Source organism: Canis lupus, chromosome 6 (assembly GCF_011100685.1).
Source record: "Canis lupus familiaris isolate Mischka breed German Shepherd chromosome 6, alternate assembly UU_Cfam_GSD_1.0, whole genome shotgun sequence".
Taxonomy (NCBI): Eukaryota; Metazoa; Chordata; class Mammalia; order Carnivora; family Canidae; genus Canis; species Canis lupus.
The window spans coordinates 21,436,032-21,455,191 of NC_049227.1; the positions used below are offsets into that span (position 1 = coordinate 21,436,032).

The 19,160-nt window shown below is 45.1% G+C and overlaps 1 protein-coding gene across 2 annotated transcripts in view; it reads right to left on the reverse strand.

The window, feature by feature from the left end:
* SLC5A11 (solute carrier family 5 member 11) overlaps window positions 1-19,160 on the reverse strand; it is a 41,593-nt gene that overhangs the window by 11,101 nt on the left and 11,332 nt on the right. For both annotated transcript variants that reach the window (XM_038540013.1, XM_038540012.1), the window contains exons 4-11: window positions 18,663-18,734; window positions 17,345-17,449; window positions 16,074-16,133; window positions 12,609-12,713; window positions 11,257-11,362; window positions 9,224-9,304; window positions 6,943-7,148; window positions 858-993 (exon numbers count right to left, since the gene is read on the reverse strand). In XM_038540013.1, coding sequence (XP_038395941.1) covers window positions 858-993; window positions 6,943-7,148; window positions 9,224-9,304; window positions 11,257-11,362; window positions 12,609-12,713; window positions 16,074-16,133; window positions 17,345-17,449; window positions 18,663-18,734 — 871 coding nt within the window. The remainder of the gene's footprint in view (window positions 1-857; window positions 994-6,942; window positions 7,149-9,223; window positions 9,305-11,256; window positions 11,363-12,608; window positions 12,714-16,073; window positions 16,134-17,344; window positions 17,450-18,662; window positions 18,735-19,160) is intronic.

Sequence of the window (19,160 nt, forward strand, 5' to 3'; positions counted from 1 at the left end):
TGGAACCAGGACCAGTGACTTTGGGTTCTTCATGCCCTCTGGGCTGGAGGAGTGAGAAACCCAAGATCTTGCACCACGGACAGATCTCCCACTCTCCTTCCCCAATTCTTTGCTCCTAATGCTTATTGTCCTAAATTATTGTGACAAAAACTTCTGGACCATCCTCCTCTTTCTTTACCGATGCAAAACATTGTATAAGATAAAGCACAGGGGAGGGAGCACTCTACCTTTGAGTTAATAACAGCCTTGGTGGGTATGAAAGGAAAAGCCCACAGATGTGGAAAATGCAAAGCTTTCTTCCATACAGATCAGCAGTTCCTGACATCACAGTGACTCCCAATAACACCCTCCTCCCAATCCTGTTTATCCACACAGTGAAAACCTCATCGCCTTACCACACTAAGAAAAATTCTAAGACAAATATTCTAGTGGCTTTGACATCCCTGATTTTTGTTAAGTACCCCCAAAGGGGTTCTGTTGGACCAAAATAACCAAACCACTGAGATGAAATACTAAAAGCACAAGAATAACTCTCACATTATGCTTTAGAAAACTGACATCTGGAACCACAAGATCTTAACCTATAATTTGTGGTTTCAAAAAAATACAGTTAAAAAAATACAGTTGAGGCAAGACCCCAGATGGGTCTCCCTGCTACTGGCCTGCGACATCTACTAGACATGCCTGCTGAACCCCTGTGGGGAAACAGTATACAATCTGATGTCTGAATAGAGATGCCTCAACATCCCCCTGCAGGGACCTCAGTCCCAATCCCTGATGACAATCATATGGTTAGAACACTTCATGGGGTCTGAGATTCAAAGACCGATGACCTTTTATCCCCACTGTCTCCTCACCTGGGAAGAGGACACGACTGACCATTCCAGGAAACACCATAATGAAAAGGGGCAGCACTTTCAGGTAGGCAGCCATCAGAGAGCCTCCTTTGGCATGGGACATGTTCTTGGCAGCCAGAGACCGCTGAACGATCACCTAGAAAACAGTAGGGTGGTTGGAAGTTGAAGTGATTCTCCCTAAAAGCAAACTAAGTGTGCAGAGCTGCTTTGAAGACATCGTGGACTTAGAACCTTGGTTTGTTTGGCTTCTCTTTGAGGAAACATTGGTTTCCTATTCCCAATCTCTGTGGACCACTTGAGGAAGCTGAGAACCCCATTCCATTCCCTCCTCTTTGTCTTGGAGTTGGACCCGACCAATTAGGTTTCTCCATTTCTCTGGCTACCATGATCGGTTAAGTATGAATCCAAGGCAGGCCAATTACAACTTTCCTAGCAGAGGCCTTCATTAGAATTGCCATTTACGAAGGTAGCTTAGACTGCCGGCTGCATCTTTGCCATCATACTGCAGAAGATCCCTTAAAATTGAAGTCATCTCAGGGTGCCTAGGTAGCTCAGTCAGTTAATCTCCCTTCAGCTCAGGTCATGGTAGAGCCCAACATCAGGCTCCCTGCTCAGCGGGGAGCCTGCTTCCCCTCCCCCCCCCCACCCCGCCCACTCCTGCTCATGCTCTGTCTCAAATAAATAAAATCTTAAAAAAAAAATAAGGTATAAAAAAAAAAAAAACTTATCTACTCAAAAGGAACAACTTCTTCCAGAGTTTTTTCTAAATAGGAGACTGGTCCCCAAAATCCTCCTCCTGCCTTCAGATTGAATCTACATGAGCCCAGAACTTTCTCTCCTATTTCCTTAGGTTTTGGGTCTTGAAGCATCTGGAGAAGTTACAGAGGCCTTGGTGAGTTACCAGAGGCTTTACAAGCTGGTTCAGTGACCTATGGACAAAGGGAGTGAAACGCCACATCATTACCACTGCAACACTGTGACGAGAAGGACAAAGTTGGGATTCTTCCCCCCCGCCCTTTTTTTTTAACAGCAGACAGTAATGGGATAGTCTTCCTAGAGTGTCCTGCTCCTTTTTTTGAAACCCATACCTTGTCCATAGGGCTACACTATCATCTTGGGCACAGCTGCCTAATCCAGGGCTAGGCACCTGACCCGTGCTAGACCCTTAAGCAGGATTCTTGGACTGGGACTTAGGGACTTGTCAGCTTTCCCGTTGGTCTGCAGGAGGCAATGAAGTCCTAGATGAGAAAGATGGATGGGGATCCCTGGGTGGCGCAGCGGTTTAGCGCCTGCCTTTGGCCCAGGGCGCGATCCTGGAGACCTGGGATCAAATCCCACGTCGGGCTCCCGGTGCATGGAGCCTGCTTCTCCCTCTGCCTGTGTCTCTGCCTCTTTCTCTCTCTCTCTCTCTTGCTCTGACTATCATAAATAAATTAATTAATTAAAAAAAAAGAAAGATGGATGATGGAGACGGAAACCAGAATATGTTCCAGCAGTTTCTGAAATCTTGTTTGACTTCCTGCTGTTTGTATTCCACAAGCTAATACATCCTCCACCCCTTCCCTGAGGTAGTTTTTTTTCCAGATTTTATTTTCTTATTTGAGAGAGAAAGCATGAGCAGGGAGGAGGGGGAGAGAGAGAGGGAGAAGCAGGCTCCCCACTGAGCAGGAAGCCCGATGCAGGGCTCTACCCCAGGACCCTAAGCGGAAGGCAGATGACTGAGTCCTCCAGGTGCCCCTCCCTGAGGTGGTTTAAGTTTGATTTTTTTTTTTTGTCACTTGCAACCAAGTGTATCCTGACAGGCACAAATTACATTTGTTTAGATGCCATAAATGAAAGACTCTAAAATGTAGGATTGGTTTATGTGAGGAAAGGGTAGGGGCCATGGAGGCCCTCATCCAGAGCTGGGAAGTTAGTGGTCCTTGTTTAGAAGTTGGTTTAACAAAAAAAAAAAGAAAGAAAGAAATTGGTTTAACTGGGGCACCTGGGTGGCTCAGTCAGTTGAGCCTCCAACTCTTGGTTTCAACTAAGGTTGTGATCTCAGGGTCGTGAGATTGAACCCTGGGTCACACTCCATGCTCAGCGTGGAGTCTGCTTAGAATTTCTCTCTTCCTCTCCCTTTGCCCCTCCCCACCCCATGCTCATTCTCTCTCTCTCTCTCTCTCTCTCTTTCCCTCTCTCTCTTAAATAAGTAAATAAATTTTTTTTTTTTAAGTGTATAGAGGGGGCACCTGGGTGGATCAGTCAGTTAAGCATCTGCCTTCGGCTCGGGGTGTGATCCCCAGGTCCCGAGATTGAGTCCCACATCGGGCTTCCTACAGGGAGCCTGCTTCTCCCTTTGCCTGTGTCTCTGCCTCTCTCTGTGTGTCTCTCATTAATAAATTATTTTATTTATTTATTTATTTATTTATTTATTTATTTATTTATTTATGATAGTCACTCAGAGAGAGAGAGGCAGAGACACAGGCAGAGGGAGAAGCAGGCTCCATGCACCGGGAGCCCGACGTGGGATTCGATCCTGGGTCTCCAGGATCGCTCCCTGGGCCAAAGGCAGGCGCCAAACCGCTGCGCCACCCAGGGATCCCTCTCATTAATAAATTAAAATCTTTTTTTAAAAAAGAAAATGAATTATTTCATGTCGGATGAATTACTTATTGCTGGCCATGACACAGCATCAGTAAATGTATAAGTGCCATTAGGATTGTCCACTGTTACTTATCTTTTTAGTCTGTGAATCAGGAATGTTGCTTTGCCCTTCTCCTGTTCTAAAATAAGCCTAGGAGGTCCGGGGTGGCTCAGTCGGTTGAACCTCCCGACTCTTTTTTTTTTTTTAAGATTTATTTATTTATGATAGAAATAGAGAGAGAGAGAGACAGAGACACAGGCAGAGGGAGAAGCAGGCTCCATGCCGGGAGCCCGATGTGGGACTCGATCCTGGGTCTCCAGGATCGCACCCTGGGCCAAAGGCAGGCGCTAAACCACTGAGCCACCCAGGGATCCCCGAACCTCCCGACTCTTGATTTTGGTTCAGGCCATGATCTCAGGGTTGTAAGATCAAGCCCTGCGTTAGGCTCCAAGCTCAGTGGAAGTTTGCTTGAGATTCTCTCCCTCTCCCCCTCACCCTGCACACACGTGCACTCTCTCTCTCATGAATAAATAAAATCTTAAAATTAGCTTAGGTATAGGACTAGCAAAGCTGTGCATTCCGTAAGGCAGCACCAGCACAGTGAACCCACAGAGTCTCAGGATTCTATAGAACCCAGGTCAGTGGCTACACCATGTGGTCAAGACCAAAGTCTTGACCAAAGACCACCACGTGGTCAAGAAGGGCTTAGATTTCTAGGCCTTCTTGCCCTGCCCAACATTTGGAAGGAGACTGAGTCTTCTGTGGCTAAGTCCCCAGGCTCCTGAACAATGTGGGGTAGGTTGGAGGTGGCTTTCAAGGGGTGCAACGCTGGAATCCCAGCTAAGAAGGGCTTGAGGGATCTCAAGGAAATATTTGTGCAAATTCTTAAGTGTCAGCTGATGGTGAGCTGCATCAAGAGCAGTAACATAAACCATAGCAAAATGTAAATGTTTTTTTTTTTAATGTAAATGTTTTTAATGTTTATTAACCATCCCTGGGACAAAAAGACTATGGCCAAATTCCTCATGCCTCCCTTTTCTGTAACCATTAGTAACTGCACTGTTAGTAAGGAAATAAGGAAACAAAATGTTAGCATGCCGGACCTATGAAATTTGAAGTCCACACTGTTAGTCTTGATCTGTACTGTGTCTCAAAGCCTTTTCTTCCTGAGATTTGCCAAGGGAGAGAAGATTTGCCAAGGACAGTCTCCCAAAGGGGTGGTACATGTGTATTGTGCTCACCCCTGCCTGAGTGCAGAGGAGTTCTGGCCCAGGGTGTGGACCTGGGCTCTGTTCTCAGCAGCGTCACCTGCATAAATGCCCTTGTCCCACTCCATGATCGTTGCTTGAGTTAAACTTCAATAAGTCCTGACTCTGCACTACAGCCTCCAAAATGGTACCCAGATCTCTGATCCTCAACAGGAAATGCATTTCAACTGGTGATATATTCCCTGGGTTTGAAACCTACCCGGGTATAAACAGGTGCTCCATGAAACAACTCCTTGGCACATGTACACGGTCTCCCTGCCCACGAGTATCCACTTTTCTTAGTCTTACTACATCCACCTGGAGCTCCCTTATGCATACATGAGAAATGCAAATATTGATTCTATCTCCCCTCCCCTTAACACCAAAAGGGCTTCTTATAAATGCTGTCCTGCCTCTGTGGTTCTCATTTTTTTTTTCACATCAGTTACATATATGCTGTAAGGCCTTTGCTCTGGCTGTTCCCTCTGTGACAAACTCTTCCTCAACTTTCGCAGGGAGCTCTGCTCTTCTTCGAAGCCTGTGCTTCTAAGGGTCACTTCTCAGTCCTGCCTCCCCTTAATACCCTATTTTACTCACTTATTTTTTAAAACATATGTGTATATATATATATATATATATTTTTTTTTTTTTTTTTAAGTAATCTCTACCCCCAACGTGGAGCTTGAACTCACAATCCCAAGATTAAGAGTCGCCTGTTCCATGGAATGAGCCAGCCAGGCACCCTGCCACCTATTTTAAACTGCACCCCTATATTCTCAACTCCTCTTTCCTACCCTGCTTAAAAAAAAAAAAAAAAAAAAAAAAGATATTTGTCATCTTGAAATATTCCATATAATTCACTTATTCAGGGATCCCTGGGTGGCGCAGTGGCTTGGCGCCTGCCTTTGGCCCAGGGCGCGATCCTGGAGACCCGGGATCAAATCCCACGTCAGGCTCCTGGTGCATGGAGCCTGCTTCTCCCTCTGCCTATGTCTCTGCCTCTGTGTGTGTGTGTGTGTGTGTGTGTGTGTGTGACTATCATAAATAAATAAAAATTTTAAAAAAATTCACTTATTCATTGTCTATCTACTCCCCACTGGAAGAAGGTGAGCTCCAGGAGAGATGCAAGCCCAGTCTGGTTTGTTTACTCGTGATCTCCAAGTGCCTGGTACACAGAGGATTCACAGAGTATGTGTTGATCATCTGATACACTATAGCAATTTTAACTTCTTTTTTTTTTAAAAAAAGATCTTATTTACTTATTTATTTATTCATTCATTCATTCATTTGAGAGAGGGAGCATGAGCAGGGTAGGAGGTGAGGAGAGACAGAGGGAGAGAGAGAAGCAGACTCCCCCCTGAGCAGAAAGCCTGACATCCAGCCCCACATGGGGCTCCCTGCTCAGCAGGGACAGAGAGTCTGCTTCTCCCTCTGCCCTTCCCCTTGCTTGTGCGTGCATGTATGCATGCGCTGTCTCTCTCAAATAAATGAAATCTTAAAAAATAAATAAATAAAATGTATCATCTCTTTCTGCTTACTGAATCTTTCCAGACATTAGCAAGATGTATTAAGAGTTCCCCTTTGCAGTGGCTTAGTTGGTTAAGTGACCTACTCTTGAGTTTGGCTCAGGTCATGATCTCAGGGTTCTGAGATCAAGCCCCAGGTCGGACTCCTCCCTCAGCAAATAGTCTGCTTGAGATTCTCTCCCTCTGCCCTTCCCTTGCTCTATCTTTCTCTCTCTCAAAATAAATAAATAAATTTTTAAAAACAAATAAAAGAGAGTTCCCCTTTGCAAATATCAGCAGCTCTGGATTTTCCATTACATGAGCGAGCTCAAGAAGTCAAATAATGTATAGCAGTAGAGAGGAAAGAGCAGTTGAGCTTGAGGGCGAGGGGGAGGAGAATGCAAACAAGAGAAGAGACAGAGTGAAAAAACCCCATTCCCCAGCCCCCCAGGGAAAGAAGCGTCCTGGGGGATCCCTGGGCGGCTCAGTGGTTGAATGTCTGCCTGCAGCCCAGGGCGTGACCCTGGGGTCCTGGGATCAAGTCCCGCATCGGGCTCCTTGCACGGAGCCTGCTTCTCCCTCTGCCTCTGTCTCTGCCTCTCCCTCTCCCTCTGTGTCTCTCATGAAAAAATAAATAAAATTAAAAATTTTTTTAAAAAAAGGACAGAAGCATCCTGGACGGCACACACTCATCAGCTGCCCTGTACCTGATCCGTGCACCAGTACCAGAGGGATGGGATGGACATTCCAAATATGATCCCGGGCCATGGGAGATCAGATGTCAGGGGGTCTCGGAAAATATGGAAGGCGTCCTCTCGGGGCAGCCCGCAGCTGCTGTTCTCACTCCGGTTGCTAGCCAGGGCCAAGAAATACTTCTCCTTCAGGCCTTCCATTCCGCCAATTGCAGCAAAGCCTGGAATTCAGAGGAAGCCCAAATTTGCCAGAGACTCAGAACAATCCACAGTGAGTGGTAAGGGGATGGCTGGGTGGGTGGCATCCTATTGAGAGCAGAGCTAACAAAGAAAGTTAGTCACCTTCGAGGCTCTTCGCCTTGTTTTGATGCCTTTGGCAGTGGTCATATATTGCTTCTCAGAATACTAATAACCAATGCATCATACAAAATGCATAGGATTATAAAGGAAACCAGATATGTTGAAGGCAATCAACAAAACATCAAAACTGTGACTTAGTATGCACAGTTTTGCAGTTAATAATGCAGTTATTTGCTCCATCAAACAGTAAGACCCGGCAGTAGGTCTAATAACTATTTATTTATTTATTTTTAAGTAATCTCTATGCCCAGCGTGGGGCTCAAACTCATAGTCCTGAGATGAAGTCACACACTCCACGGACTGAGCCAGCCAGGCGCCCCTGTAATAACAATTTGGTTTCAAAGTAGCCATGAGCACAAACAGTTCTTCAGTACCTCAGCAACAACTGTGAAAACATCTGGATAAAAACATCTGAGGTATCTCTTGGTATGAGAGTCACGGAGTATTAACAAATATTCCTATGGTTTGTCGCCTACACTTACAATTTTTAAAATGCTACATTTCAATGTTAGGTTTATGAAAACATAGATGGGTGGGTTTTTTTTTTCCCATCCAAGTTCACATGAGTATTTTTGTAAATTTTGATTATTTTTTTCAAGACTAATTTTTGTAGATGGTTCTTTGGTTCTTTGATGCTGGAAAAAAGTATGTTTGCTGTTACAAGAATACTTGTTCAATTATATAATTTATAACTTCTTTTTTTTTCAATTATATAATTTATAACTTCTAAATCCTGTGTCCTGTGAAGTGTTAAAGTCTTGGTACTATTTTGGTTTCTGTCAATTTCTCCTATTTCTAACAACTTTTCCTTTGTATATGTTGCTGCAGTCTTGGATTCTTTTTTCTTTTTTCTTTTTTAAAGTAATCTGTATACCCAGCATGGGGTTTGAACTTGACCCTGAGATCAAGAGTCAGATGCTTTACTAACTGAGTCAGCCAGGAGCTCCACTGCAATGTTACTTAATATATAAAGTTTATGTCTTCATCTAAATCTTAGAGAATGCCAAGCAAGATCAATATATTCCCATCTACATTTATCATACTAAAACTTCTGAAAATACAGAATAAAGTCTTGACGGCAGACAATGAGGGCAAGGAGGAACCCACACTACTACAGAGAAAGAAACAAAGAATTACAACAACAAAAAAGAGGGGTGACACCTAGGTGGCTCAGTCGGTTGAGCATCTGACTCTTGGTCTCTTTGTTTTGGCTCGGGTCGGGTCATGATCTCATAGGGCTCTGCCCTCATTGGGGAGTCAGCTTGAAGATTGTCTCCCTCTGCTCCTACCCTGCTCTCTCTCTCTCTCTCTCTCTCTTTCTCTAAAATAGATAAATAAGGGGATCCCTGGGTGGCGCAGCGGTTTAGCGCCTGCCTTTGGCCCAGGGCACGATCCTGGAGACCCGGGATCGAGTCCCACGTCAGGCGCTCGGTGTATGGAGCCTGCTTCTCCCTCTGCCTGTGTCTCTGCCTCTCTTTCTCTCTGTGTGTGACTATAATAAATAAATAAATAATAAATAAATAAATAAATAAATGAAAGAAACTAAGTTTTGGGGCGCCTGGGTGGTTCAGTAGGTTAAGAGTCTGACTCTTGATTTTGGCTCAGGTCATGAAGTTAGGGGTTGTGGGACTGAGCCCCACATTGAGCTCTTCATTCAGTGGGAGGTCTGCTGGAGATTTTCTCTCCCTCTGTGTCCTCCACCCCCACTGTCTCTCTCTCTCCCTCCAAAATAAATAAATCTTAAAAAAAAAAAGTAAGCCTCCATAAGCCCAGTTCTCTTCCAGCTAAAATAACCACATCTCAAGCAAATCACCCATGACAGGAATGCCCCAGTTGTAGGCTTTTGTCACTGGGTTTGCTGATCACAGTGATGAAAGCAGATGTCACTGAGAGAAGAGTTGTCACCCACCCAAGTGATCCTGGGGTCCCCACTTACTGTAGCCCATCAGAATGAGCGCTCCTATAAGCATGATCAGAGTCTGCAGGGCATCTGTATAGATCACAGCGGCCAGGCCACCTGGGGTTGAGGGTGGAGAAAAGCACTGAGGTGAGTGTGGGGTACCCTGATGGAGAGGAGTTACCCTGAGAAGCAGACAGAACCTGGAAGTTCAAGACCTGCCTGAGCAGATTTCTTAGTGTTGTTTGCAAAGATAGCCACAGGCTCTCCTTGCCAGGTACATGCCCATTTTGTACTGTGGCTTTCCCGCTCCTTCCATGTAGAGGTAAAGCTGATATCTCTACTTCTGAAATATGAGTTTGGCCAAATGGCTTGTTACGGTGAGAGCGATACTGTACAGCTTCAAGCCTAGGCCTCAAGGGCCCAGAAGCTTCTGCCCTTGCTCTCATGTTGCCCTGAGACCATCATGCTTCTTTAAGAAGCCCACTTGCACCTCCTGGGGGGTGATGGCTCACACAGGGGAAAAGCTCAGCTAACCTCCAGCCACATGAGTGGGCTATCTTGCTCCAGCCAGCTGTTCCAGATGTCATCTACCTCCCATCCTCCATCGAGCCAGGTGAGACCAGCTAACCATAACCCTAATGGCAAATCTATCAGCATCTGGATAGCATGATCTTTCCAGTCTCTGCCCTGTACTATACCTTTCTCTCCCTTCTTATTAAAGAGGAAAGAGATCCATATCTGATAGCACATTTACAAGTGGGCAAAGTCAGTGTGCAATAAAAAACCTGCACAGAAGTGTGGTGTTCTACTTGATTCCACTTCCCTTGCCAGCAGGAATCAGGACCCTATCATAAACGCGGAGAAACCTTTGATACTGGCCCTAACGTTCTGCTGCAATTAGCTGGCCAGACTCCAGTGATATCTTGCCACTAAAAGCCCATATCATTTCTATACTGGTGATTATTGAATATTTATCATGTGCTAGGTGAATGTTGAGTGTTTTATTCAGTCATTCAGCAAATCTCTGGTGAGCACCCTACCTAGAGGCAAACCAAACAGCATGTCCTGTCCTCAGAGAAATTAATGTAAGAGGGACACAGACCCCAAAACAAGAAAAAACAAAGATAAACTGCCTTTTGCCACTAGCAACCATTTGCTCACTCAGCGTCAGCCACTTTGCCCTTTTTTCCCCCAAACAAGCAAAGCATGTTCTCATCTTAAGAGTATTTACATGCTCCCATCCCTCTGCCTGGACTTCTCTTCCTCTGCACTTCTCTCTAGTGCTTCCTTCATATCATTTAAATGAGGTTCAAATATCACCTTAGAAAGGCCTTCCCTGAACATTCTCTATGGAAAAAACACCTCCTTACCCCATCACTCCCCGTCTCTCCCTGCTCAAACTTCCTTCAGAACACTTATCAGACTACAACAATATATCCTGATATTAGTTCTTGGTTTCCTTGTTCATTGTCTATCTCCTCATCCCCATTAGGATATAAGGTCCTTTGGAGTAAAGCTTTTGTCTGTTTTGTTTACTGCTGCTTCCTAGCACGATGTCAAGCACATGCTAGGTAATATACAGATATATTTGCAAAATGAATTACATTACACGAAGGCAGAGAAACTAGAGCAGAATATGAAGATAAAAAGGCAAATATTCAAAACCAGATACCCATCCAGGCCCTACCAGTCTCTCTCCTACGATGTAGCTCTGACGGAGATAAAGGAGGCTGCCTGACTTCAGATTCCAGAATTAGAGACACTTACCATCTAGCTTTACAGAATGCATTTAAATAAACATGCTCAGCACTGACAGTACTCAATAAATAGTTCTTCAATCAATAAATGGAAAATAGCTTGATGCAGTTGTGGTGCATCTTTAAATCCTTCCTCTCTGATTGGGAAACCCTCTTCCTTTGAACAAGGGCTTAGAGAAATTACCTTATCTGGGGTCATGGAATGAGGTGTAATGAATGAATGGTTTCAACACATTGGACCACCAGAAGATAGGCCAGGAAAAGATCGGGGGTGCCACAGCCTCTCGAGCATCACCCCTCATTCAGACACACCTGCAATAGTGTACAGAGCCGTGATGGCCAGCAGCCCAACTATGGCCACGTAGAGATCCAGGTGCAGAGACTGCTGGATAAAGATGGCGCCTGCATACATGTCCACCTGGAGAGACATGAAGTTGACAGATGAAAGAATAGACGGACATTTTCAGCACAGGTTTCCCTAAGCCTGGATTCTGGCAAACACAGAAGAGTCCTATACTGCTCTTTCTTAAGCCACCTCTTCCTAGATCGGGGGTCTCAAACTGGAGCCCTGTGGGCCATTACATATGACCCCCATTCACTGGGCTAATCCAACAATCTCCTCAGTGGTCTTCCTGCTTCTACTCTTGGTCTTTTACCCTCCATCCTTGACACGGCAACCTTTATCAAATCTGTAATGATCATATCATCCTTCTCCTGCCCATTAAAATTCTTCAGGGCCCCCGCCCACTGGCCCCAGGATAACATCTACGTAGATATGTTAGAATTGCATGCCAGGCTTCATGGTCTGCTCACCCTTTTGGCCTCATCTTCTTCATTGCTTTTACATTCCCTGCTTCCCCAACAAGCCATGTTCACCCATCTGAAATGCCAGTCCCTCTTCCCTTAGTTGGTGATCCTCCCCGTTCATAATTTCCCTTGTGAAGGCTTCCCCACATCTGTAGCTTCCCACCAGACCGAGAGGGAGAGTTCTGAAAGGATGTTGTCATCCAGCGTCTTTCAAGCCTGCAGCTGGCATAGAGTCAATTATTGTTGTTTGGATTGAATGGAATTCCTCTGCACCCCGCCCCCTCACTTGGGACAAGCTCTCCCCAGCCCCAGCTGGAAGCAGAGGCAGCAGCAGCATGACTCAGGCTGGCTGAGCACATGCAAGCCAAATACATCTGCTTTTGGCCTCTTTCTGGAGATCTGCCCATCCAACCAAAGGTCAGAATGGGACAAGCAAAGAACCCAGGAGTTCTGTTTAAAAAAAAAAAAAAAAGAAAAGAAAAAAGAATGGGACAAGCTCAAAGGGCCTCAGCACATCTGATGAATAGCAAATGACTGCCCGATCCCAGAAGGAAGATAGCAGCCCCCACCAAGGATTGGCAGAGCTCTGGGAGTCCCATTCTGTGACCCGCACCATCCTGGCATGTTTCCAAAGAAGCTTTGGCAGGAGAGGACGGAGGCGTCCTTCACCCCACCTTTTCTCCCGTCTTCCTCTGCCCATGCTTATCCTTTCCCCCCATTCCTCCCATCCTCTAACCTCCCTGAAGCCTGCCCCACAGGACAAAATGCACATGCACGGGCAGGACACACTCCCAGTGGGTATAATCGATCTTCTCCCCATGATTTAGGGATTTGACCAAGCTGTGTCCCCTCCTTACCGAGATCTTGGTGAAGATATAGATAAACAGGTAGAGCACAGCCAAGATGATGGGGATCCTGTTGCCACCAAAGCGTTTCCTTAGGTATTCTGGCATCGTGGTGACCTGGGGGACAGAGCTGTGCTGTTACCACCCACCTGATTTGGGACACATGGCCTCAGGGCACTGGCCCCTCCCCTCCCCTCTCTCCTTTCTCCAACTCAGCAGCACTGATGATCTTATCATAGACTTAAGAAAGGAAGAGAAAATGAGGGGAGAGGGGTGGTTTAGTCGGTTAAGAATATGCTAACTCTGGGAAACGAACTAGGGGTGGTGGAAGGGGAGAAGGGCGGGGGGGTGGGAGTGAATGGGTGATGGGCACTGGGCGTTATTCTGTATGTTAGTAAATTGAACACCAATAAAAAATAAATTAAAAAAAAAAAGAATATGCCTTCAGTTCCAGTCATGATTCCAGGGTCCTGGGATTGTGTCCTGTGTCAGGCTCCCTGCTCGGCAGGGAGTTTGTTTCTCCCTCTCCCTCTCCCCTCACTCATGCTGTGTCTCACTTTCTCCTTCTCTCAAATAAATAAAATCTTTTTACAAAGACTTTGGGGGGAACGCCTGGGTGACTCAGTGCTTGAGCGTCTGCCTTTGGTTCAGGGCGTGATCCTGGAGTCCTGGGATCGAGTCCCGCATGGGGCTTCCTGCATGGCAGCCTGCTTCTCCCTCTGCCTGTGTCTCTGCCTCTCTCTCTGTGTATCTCTCATAAATAAATAAATAAATAAATAAATAAATAAATAAATAAACAAACAAATAAAATCTTTTTAAGAAATAATAAAAAATAAAAATAAAATATACATTGGTGTGGGCACCAGGGTGGACAGTGGTTGAGCATCTGCCTTTAGCTCAGGGTGTGATCCTGTGGTCCTGGGATTGAGTCCCACATCAGGCTCCCCTGCATGGAGCCTGCTTCTCCCTCTACCTGTGTCTCTGCCTCTCTCTCTGTGTCTCTCATTAATAGGTAAGTAAAAATCTTTTTAAAATAATACATTGGGGGTGTAGTCATGTAGCAAAGAAAATTAACACACCAGCTACATTCAATGAATAGTTTATCCTGATTCCATTCATAGATAGATTTTTTTCAAAAGTAAAATGTCACCATACCGTTTAGTTACACATAATGAAATCTGGAAAGCAAAGCAAGGAAGAGAGTACAACGAACACCCAGGAGAAAGCAAGGCATCGTCACGTGCAAAAGGCACAGGGGGCAGGTTATGATTTATGTGTCAATCTGGGTGTTCACTTTACAACAGTTTGTTAAGCCACACATTTGTGTTTTATCTTTTTTTTTTTTTTGCATATTTATTTCCCAATAAAAATGGAGTAGGCAGCTTTTTATCTTTTCCCAGCATTGGCTTTTCTCATGCACTGAATCTCTCCTTTGAATACTTGTATGATGCTGCCCCAAGGGCGTCTAGAACCTGAGAATTTTGTATTGAACAGCATAGCTTGGAGATCCTTTTCCAGCCATCTAACTGACTTCATCCGTTTGCCCAGCAGGATATCCCATAGTGTGGTTATCCTGCTCCCCTATTGATGGACATTGTGGTTGCTCCCACATTTTCCTATTATAAACAACCACAGCTGTCAATTCAAGTCTTCTCCTCCTGCTTCTTCTCAACCTCCAGGCCCGTGAATTCCTCCCTCACTCACAGCAGATACCATTACCTTTTCCTTGCCAGAGAAAGTGGCTGAGAACATCTGGCTGCCCTACCTAGGAAATAACCTGCATCTCCACCCATCTTTACTCCTTTCCATAGAAGGCGCTAATACATACTTATTGATGCTTTGGCCCCAGAGACCATGGGTCCCAGTCCAGTGTTGTTACACCCCAGATATTTTGTCTATAAGGGAACTAGTCACAGGTGGAGGTGGGAAGACCCAGGCCAGCCACTTAAAAAGGTCTTCTTTTATTTAGATTCCTTATTATCTCCAAGGTTACTTAACCACGTACCCCTGCCCTTTATACAGGATCACACTACATCTGGTACAAAGTGAGTTTTAAAATGATTCCTTTAGCACCCTTCCCTACTTTGTGTATTTTTTTAATATTGCATTTTTAAATATTGTCATAATAAAGAGTTAAAATCAGGGATCCCTGGGTGGCGCAGCGGTTTGGCGCCTGCCTTTGGCCCAGGGCGTGATCCTGGAGACCTGGGATCAAATCCCACGTCGGGCTCCCGGTGCATGGAGCCTGCTTCTCCCTCTGCCTGTGTCTCTGCCTCTCTCTCTCTCTGTGTGACTATCATAAATAAATTTAAAAAAAAAAATTAAAAATAAATAAATAAATAAATAAATAAATAAATAAATAAAGAGTTAAAATCAGTTCTTGCTTTATGAATAATGTGATCTTGCCCTGTGTGGTAGGACCTCTGAAACAGAATGATGTCTAGACACTAGGAGTGACGTGAAGCTGTCAGATCAAAGGTGATTTTTTATTTTTTTAAATGTTTTATTTAGGGCAGCCCTGGTGGCTCAGCGGTTTAGCACCGCCTTCAGTCCAAGGTGGGATCCTGGAGTCCCACGACAGGCTCCCCGCATGGAGCCTGCTTCTCCCTCTGCCTGTGTCTCTGCCTCTCTCTCTCTCTCTGTGTCTCTCTCATGAATAAATAAATAAAACCTTTAAAAAAATAAAATAAATGTTTTATTTATTTATGCATGAGAGGGGGACACAGAGACACAGGCAGAGGAAGAAGCAGGCCCCCTGCGGGGAGCCCAATGCAGACTCTATCTGGGATTCTAGGATCACGCCCCGCTCAACCGCTGAGCCACCCACACAGCCCAGAAGTGATTTTTTTCAAACTGCTTTTTCAAGGAGTCTAAAACAAGTGCCATTCAGAAACAAAAGTGCTGACCTTTCACATCTGCCAGACATAGCTTCATTTTTACAGTTCTTTTGTGCAAAGGAAGAAAAGTAGTCACATGTTATGGCTTAAACATCTAAAAGATACTATAAGAGTCCCCTGGGTGGCTCAGCGGTTGAGCGTCTGCCTTTGGCTCAGGTCGTGATCCTGGGATCCTGGGATCAGGTCCCGCATCAGGTTTCCTGCAGGGAGCCTGCTTCTCCCTCTGCCTAAGTCTCTGCCTCTCTCTGTATGTCTCTCATGAATGGATAAGTGAAGTCTTTAAAATAAATAAATAAATAAATAAATAAATAAATAAATAAATAAATAACACTATGAGTCTCATGTCTATGTCTTGGCATTGAAAAAAAAATTGTTTTTGAGCTCCCGTTTCTTACCAAGTGTGAGGTGTTCAGGAGGGGGGTCCCCAGGTCTCGTCTTTCCAGTGTCCCTCACCCTGAGGGCATCCCCCCACCCCCAGGGACCGGCTAATGGATGTCCTCAGGTGGGAGGGAGGGAACATGAGGGGGACCCTCCCAAGGAGTTTCCCCATCCCATAGCACCCCGACTCCCTCAGACTCACCTGACCAGCGATATAGATGGGAAGGAAGATCCAGGCCAACATGAGCACCAGAAACAAGCCCTGCCCAAGAAAACAGAGTCAGGACTCGCCTCCCACCCACAGCCAAGTGCTGATTTGGGTTTCCCTCTGCACCTGGAGGGACCTGGCCTGGCTCTTCCTTGGGTTCAGGACCTCCTCATATTTCCATGGTGAAATGGGACAAGGGGATGAAGGAGGAAGGAATGGAAATATGTGAACCCTGTTATGCGGTAATGTGCATAGTGAACTTAAGCCTGCAGCACAGAATAAGCATTTTTAAAATGTTAGTCATGGGGCACCTGGGTGGCTCAGTGGGTTACACATCTGCTTTCAGCTCAAATGTGATCTTGGGGTCCTGGGATGGAGCTCTGCACTGGGTTCCCTGCTCAGCAAAGGGGTCTGCTTCTCCCTCTCTCTCTAGCCCTAAACCCCCAACCTTTAACCCCTGCTTGTGTGCACTCTCTCTCTCTTGCTGCCTCTCTCTCTCAAATAAATAATAAAACCTTTTTAAGAAAAATAAAAATAAAACTGTTAATCAGTATGAAGGTGAAAATCCCTACTGATTGTGCATGCCCACCTCTCAGTGAAAATCATACTTCGCATGAGCCCCACGACACAGGACAGTGTGTCCTAACTCTTGGGGATCTGTAGGGTGGCATAAAAGTCAAGAACCACTGAACCACAGAACTACATTTTTGTGACGGCTGACTGGTATCCAATACACAGAAATACCTTCGGATCCCAGGACACTTTCTATCATCTGCATCCACAAGGGAGAGGTTCTGAGCCCTCCTCTCCCACACATTGGCTTGTTGGGGTCCAGCTTTCTGGACCCACCTCAAGCAAACCCAGGTGAGACAGAAGCCTGAAGACTAGGGGTGCCATTGGTGCTTCCTGCTTGTTTTCTCATGAAGTAAAATTCTATTTTTAAAAAAGTATATGGCAGGGGCACCTGGTGGCTCAGTCAGTTAAGCATCCATCTCTTGGTTTTGGCTCAGGTCATGATCTCGGGGTTGGGAGATCAGGGTCTGCCTTGGGCTCCGCACTCAGCAACAGAGAATACTTGGTTTTCTCTCCCTCTGCCCCTCCCCTCACTCCAGCGTGCATGTGTGCACTCTCTCTCATAAATAAATAAATAAATAAATAAATAAATAAATAAATAAATAAAATCTTAAAAAAAAAAAAGTTACACGGCACTCACACTCTCCCCCCAGGATCCATTAGAGCTGTATCCACCCTGATAAAATACTTACACTCAACTCATAAGCAGTGACAGAAATGCCTGTAGCAGCTCCCGACCCTGCCAGGCCAACAAAATGTCCACTTCCAACATTGCTGGCAAACAAGGATGCCCCCACCTGTGGGGAGATGGACAAGTCAGATCTGGGAGCCAAGGTTTATGGTACCTTCTCCCCACCCCTAGTTCTTCCCATGCTCCAGAGACACCAAGACAGAAGAAGTGGAGAAGGCAAAGCCATCCCTAGCCTATCTGGCACATTTTCTTCAAGCTAAAAAAAGAATCTTCTCCCCCGAGACTCTTTTATTTCCATCTTTCAGAAATTGGCATAATAAATATGCATATTTATGATGGCTAAAATGTGAATTGTGCCCTATAGGATTGTGCAGTGCACAATATGAACAACTGAACGCAGCTTCCCTGGAGGAAAGGATGACCGGTATTGTGGACGGTGCTTTATGATGAAAATCAGGAAGCCTGTGTTATATCCCAGTTCTGCTTCTAACTTAGCAAAGTAGATAGCCCTCCTTCTGGTAGAACACTAAGTGGCCAATGCATATACTCATTGTATCCAATGCCTGGTCTCAACTGATTAGCCCAGACAGCCTTGGGCACCTGGCCCAAGCTGGGTCAATTACATTTTCTCTCCTGGGAATCTGGAACTGGGACATCATCTCTGTTACTAAATCCTAGCTAGTTTCTCTCGCTGAAGCCTGTATTCTCTCGGTTCAATATAGAGATTAGCCTGTGATGGAAAGTTGATAAAGATTTATTAGTAAAAAAAAAAAAAAATAAGGAAATAAAAATAAATAAAAATATTTATTAGTACCAAGCTGTGACTTTTTCTTTTATGTAATCAGGAGGATTGACAGAGAGTAGGAAAAGGATTATGTTCACTACTATGTAATTTGATGATATTTAATGCTGTGCCAGCTTGCAATGGAGAAATCTTTGGGCAATTGTTACTCATACTTCAGGAAACAGTAGACTATAAGATCCTTTGGGAATAATGCTCATCCAGAAGAAAAGAAGTTGCTATGGGCAGATGGAAGGAAGGAAAAAAGAAAGGAAGGAAGGGAGGGAGGGAAACCATGTCCTAGTGACATCACTTGAGCCTCTGCCCTCAGCCATACCTGAAACCAACCTAACTAGATTTTTCCCTTAGGTGAGCTGATGAATTCTTTTTGTTCCAATTTGCATTGGAGCTAAGCCTTCTCTAGCCTTGACTTCCACACAGCACGCAACCAGAATTCTGAGAGACCAAAGGCTAAACAGAACATTAGCACTGGAATAATCTTTGAGAAGTGACTTTAATTGAACCAAAGATCACTTACTGGCCACCACACCATGTCCGCTCCAGCAAGGAAGTAGCCTTTCACTGTGTCTCTCTTGGTCTTCACTGTTGACTGAAACAAAGAAGAGGGGTGGATAAAAATCACAGGCATCCCAGAGTGCCTGGACCCTGGATTACCAACTGGGAGTCCAGCAGGCCAGACTTGGACATCAAATATAGTTTGGGTGTTTGTTTGTTTGTTTGTTTTTTACCCACAGTTAATTACCCACAGTTAATTTTGGGATCCCTGGGTGGCTCAGCAGTTTAGCACCTGCTTTTGGCTCAGGGTATGATTCTGAGTCCCACATCAGACTCCCTGCATGGATCCTGCTTCTCTCCTGCCTGTGTCTCTGCCTGCCTCTCTCTCTCTCTCTCTCTCTCTCTCTCTCAGTGTCTCTCTCATGAATAAATAAATAAAATCTTTTAAAAATATTTTTTTAATTTCAATGCTTTAGAGAAGATATACATTCTTCAGTTCAATTCAACCCCTACCACTCCT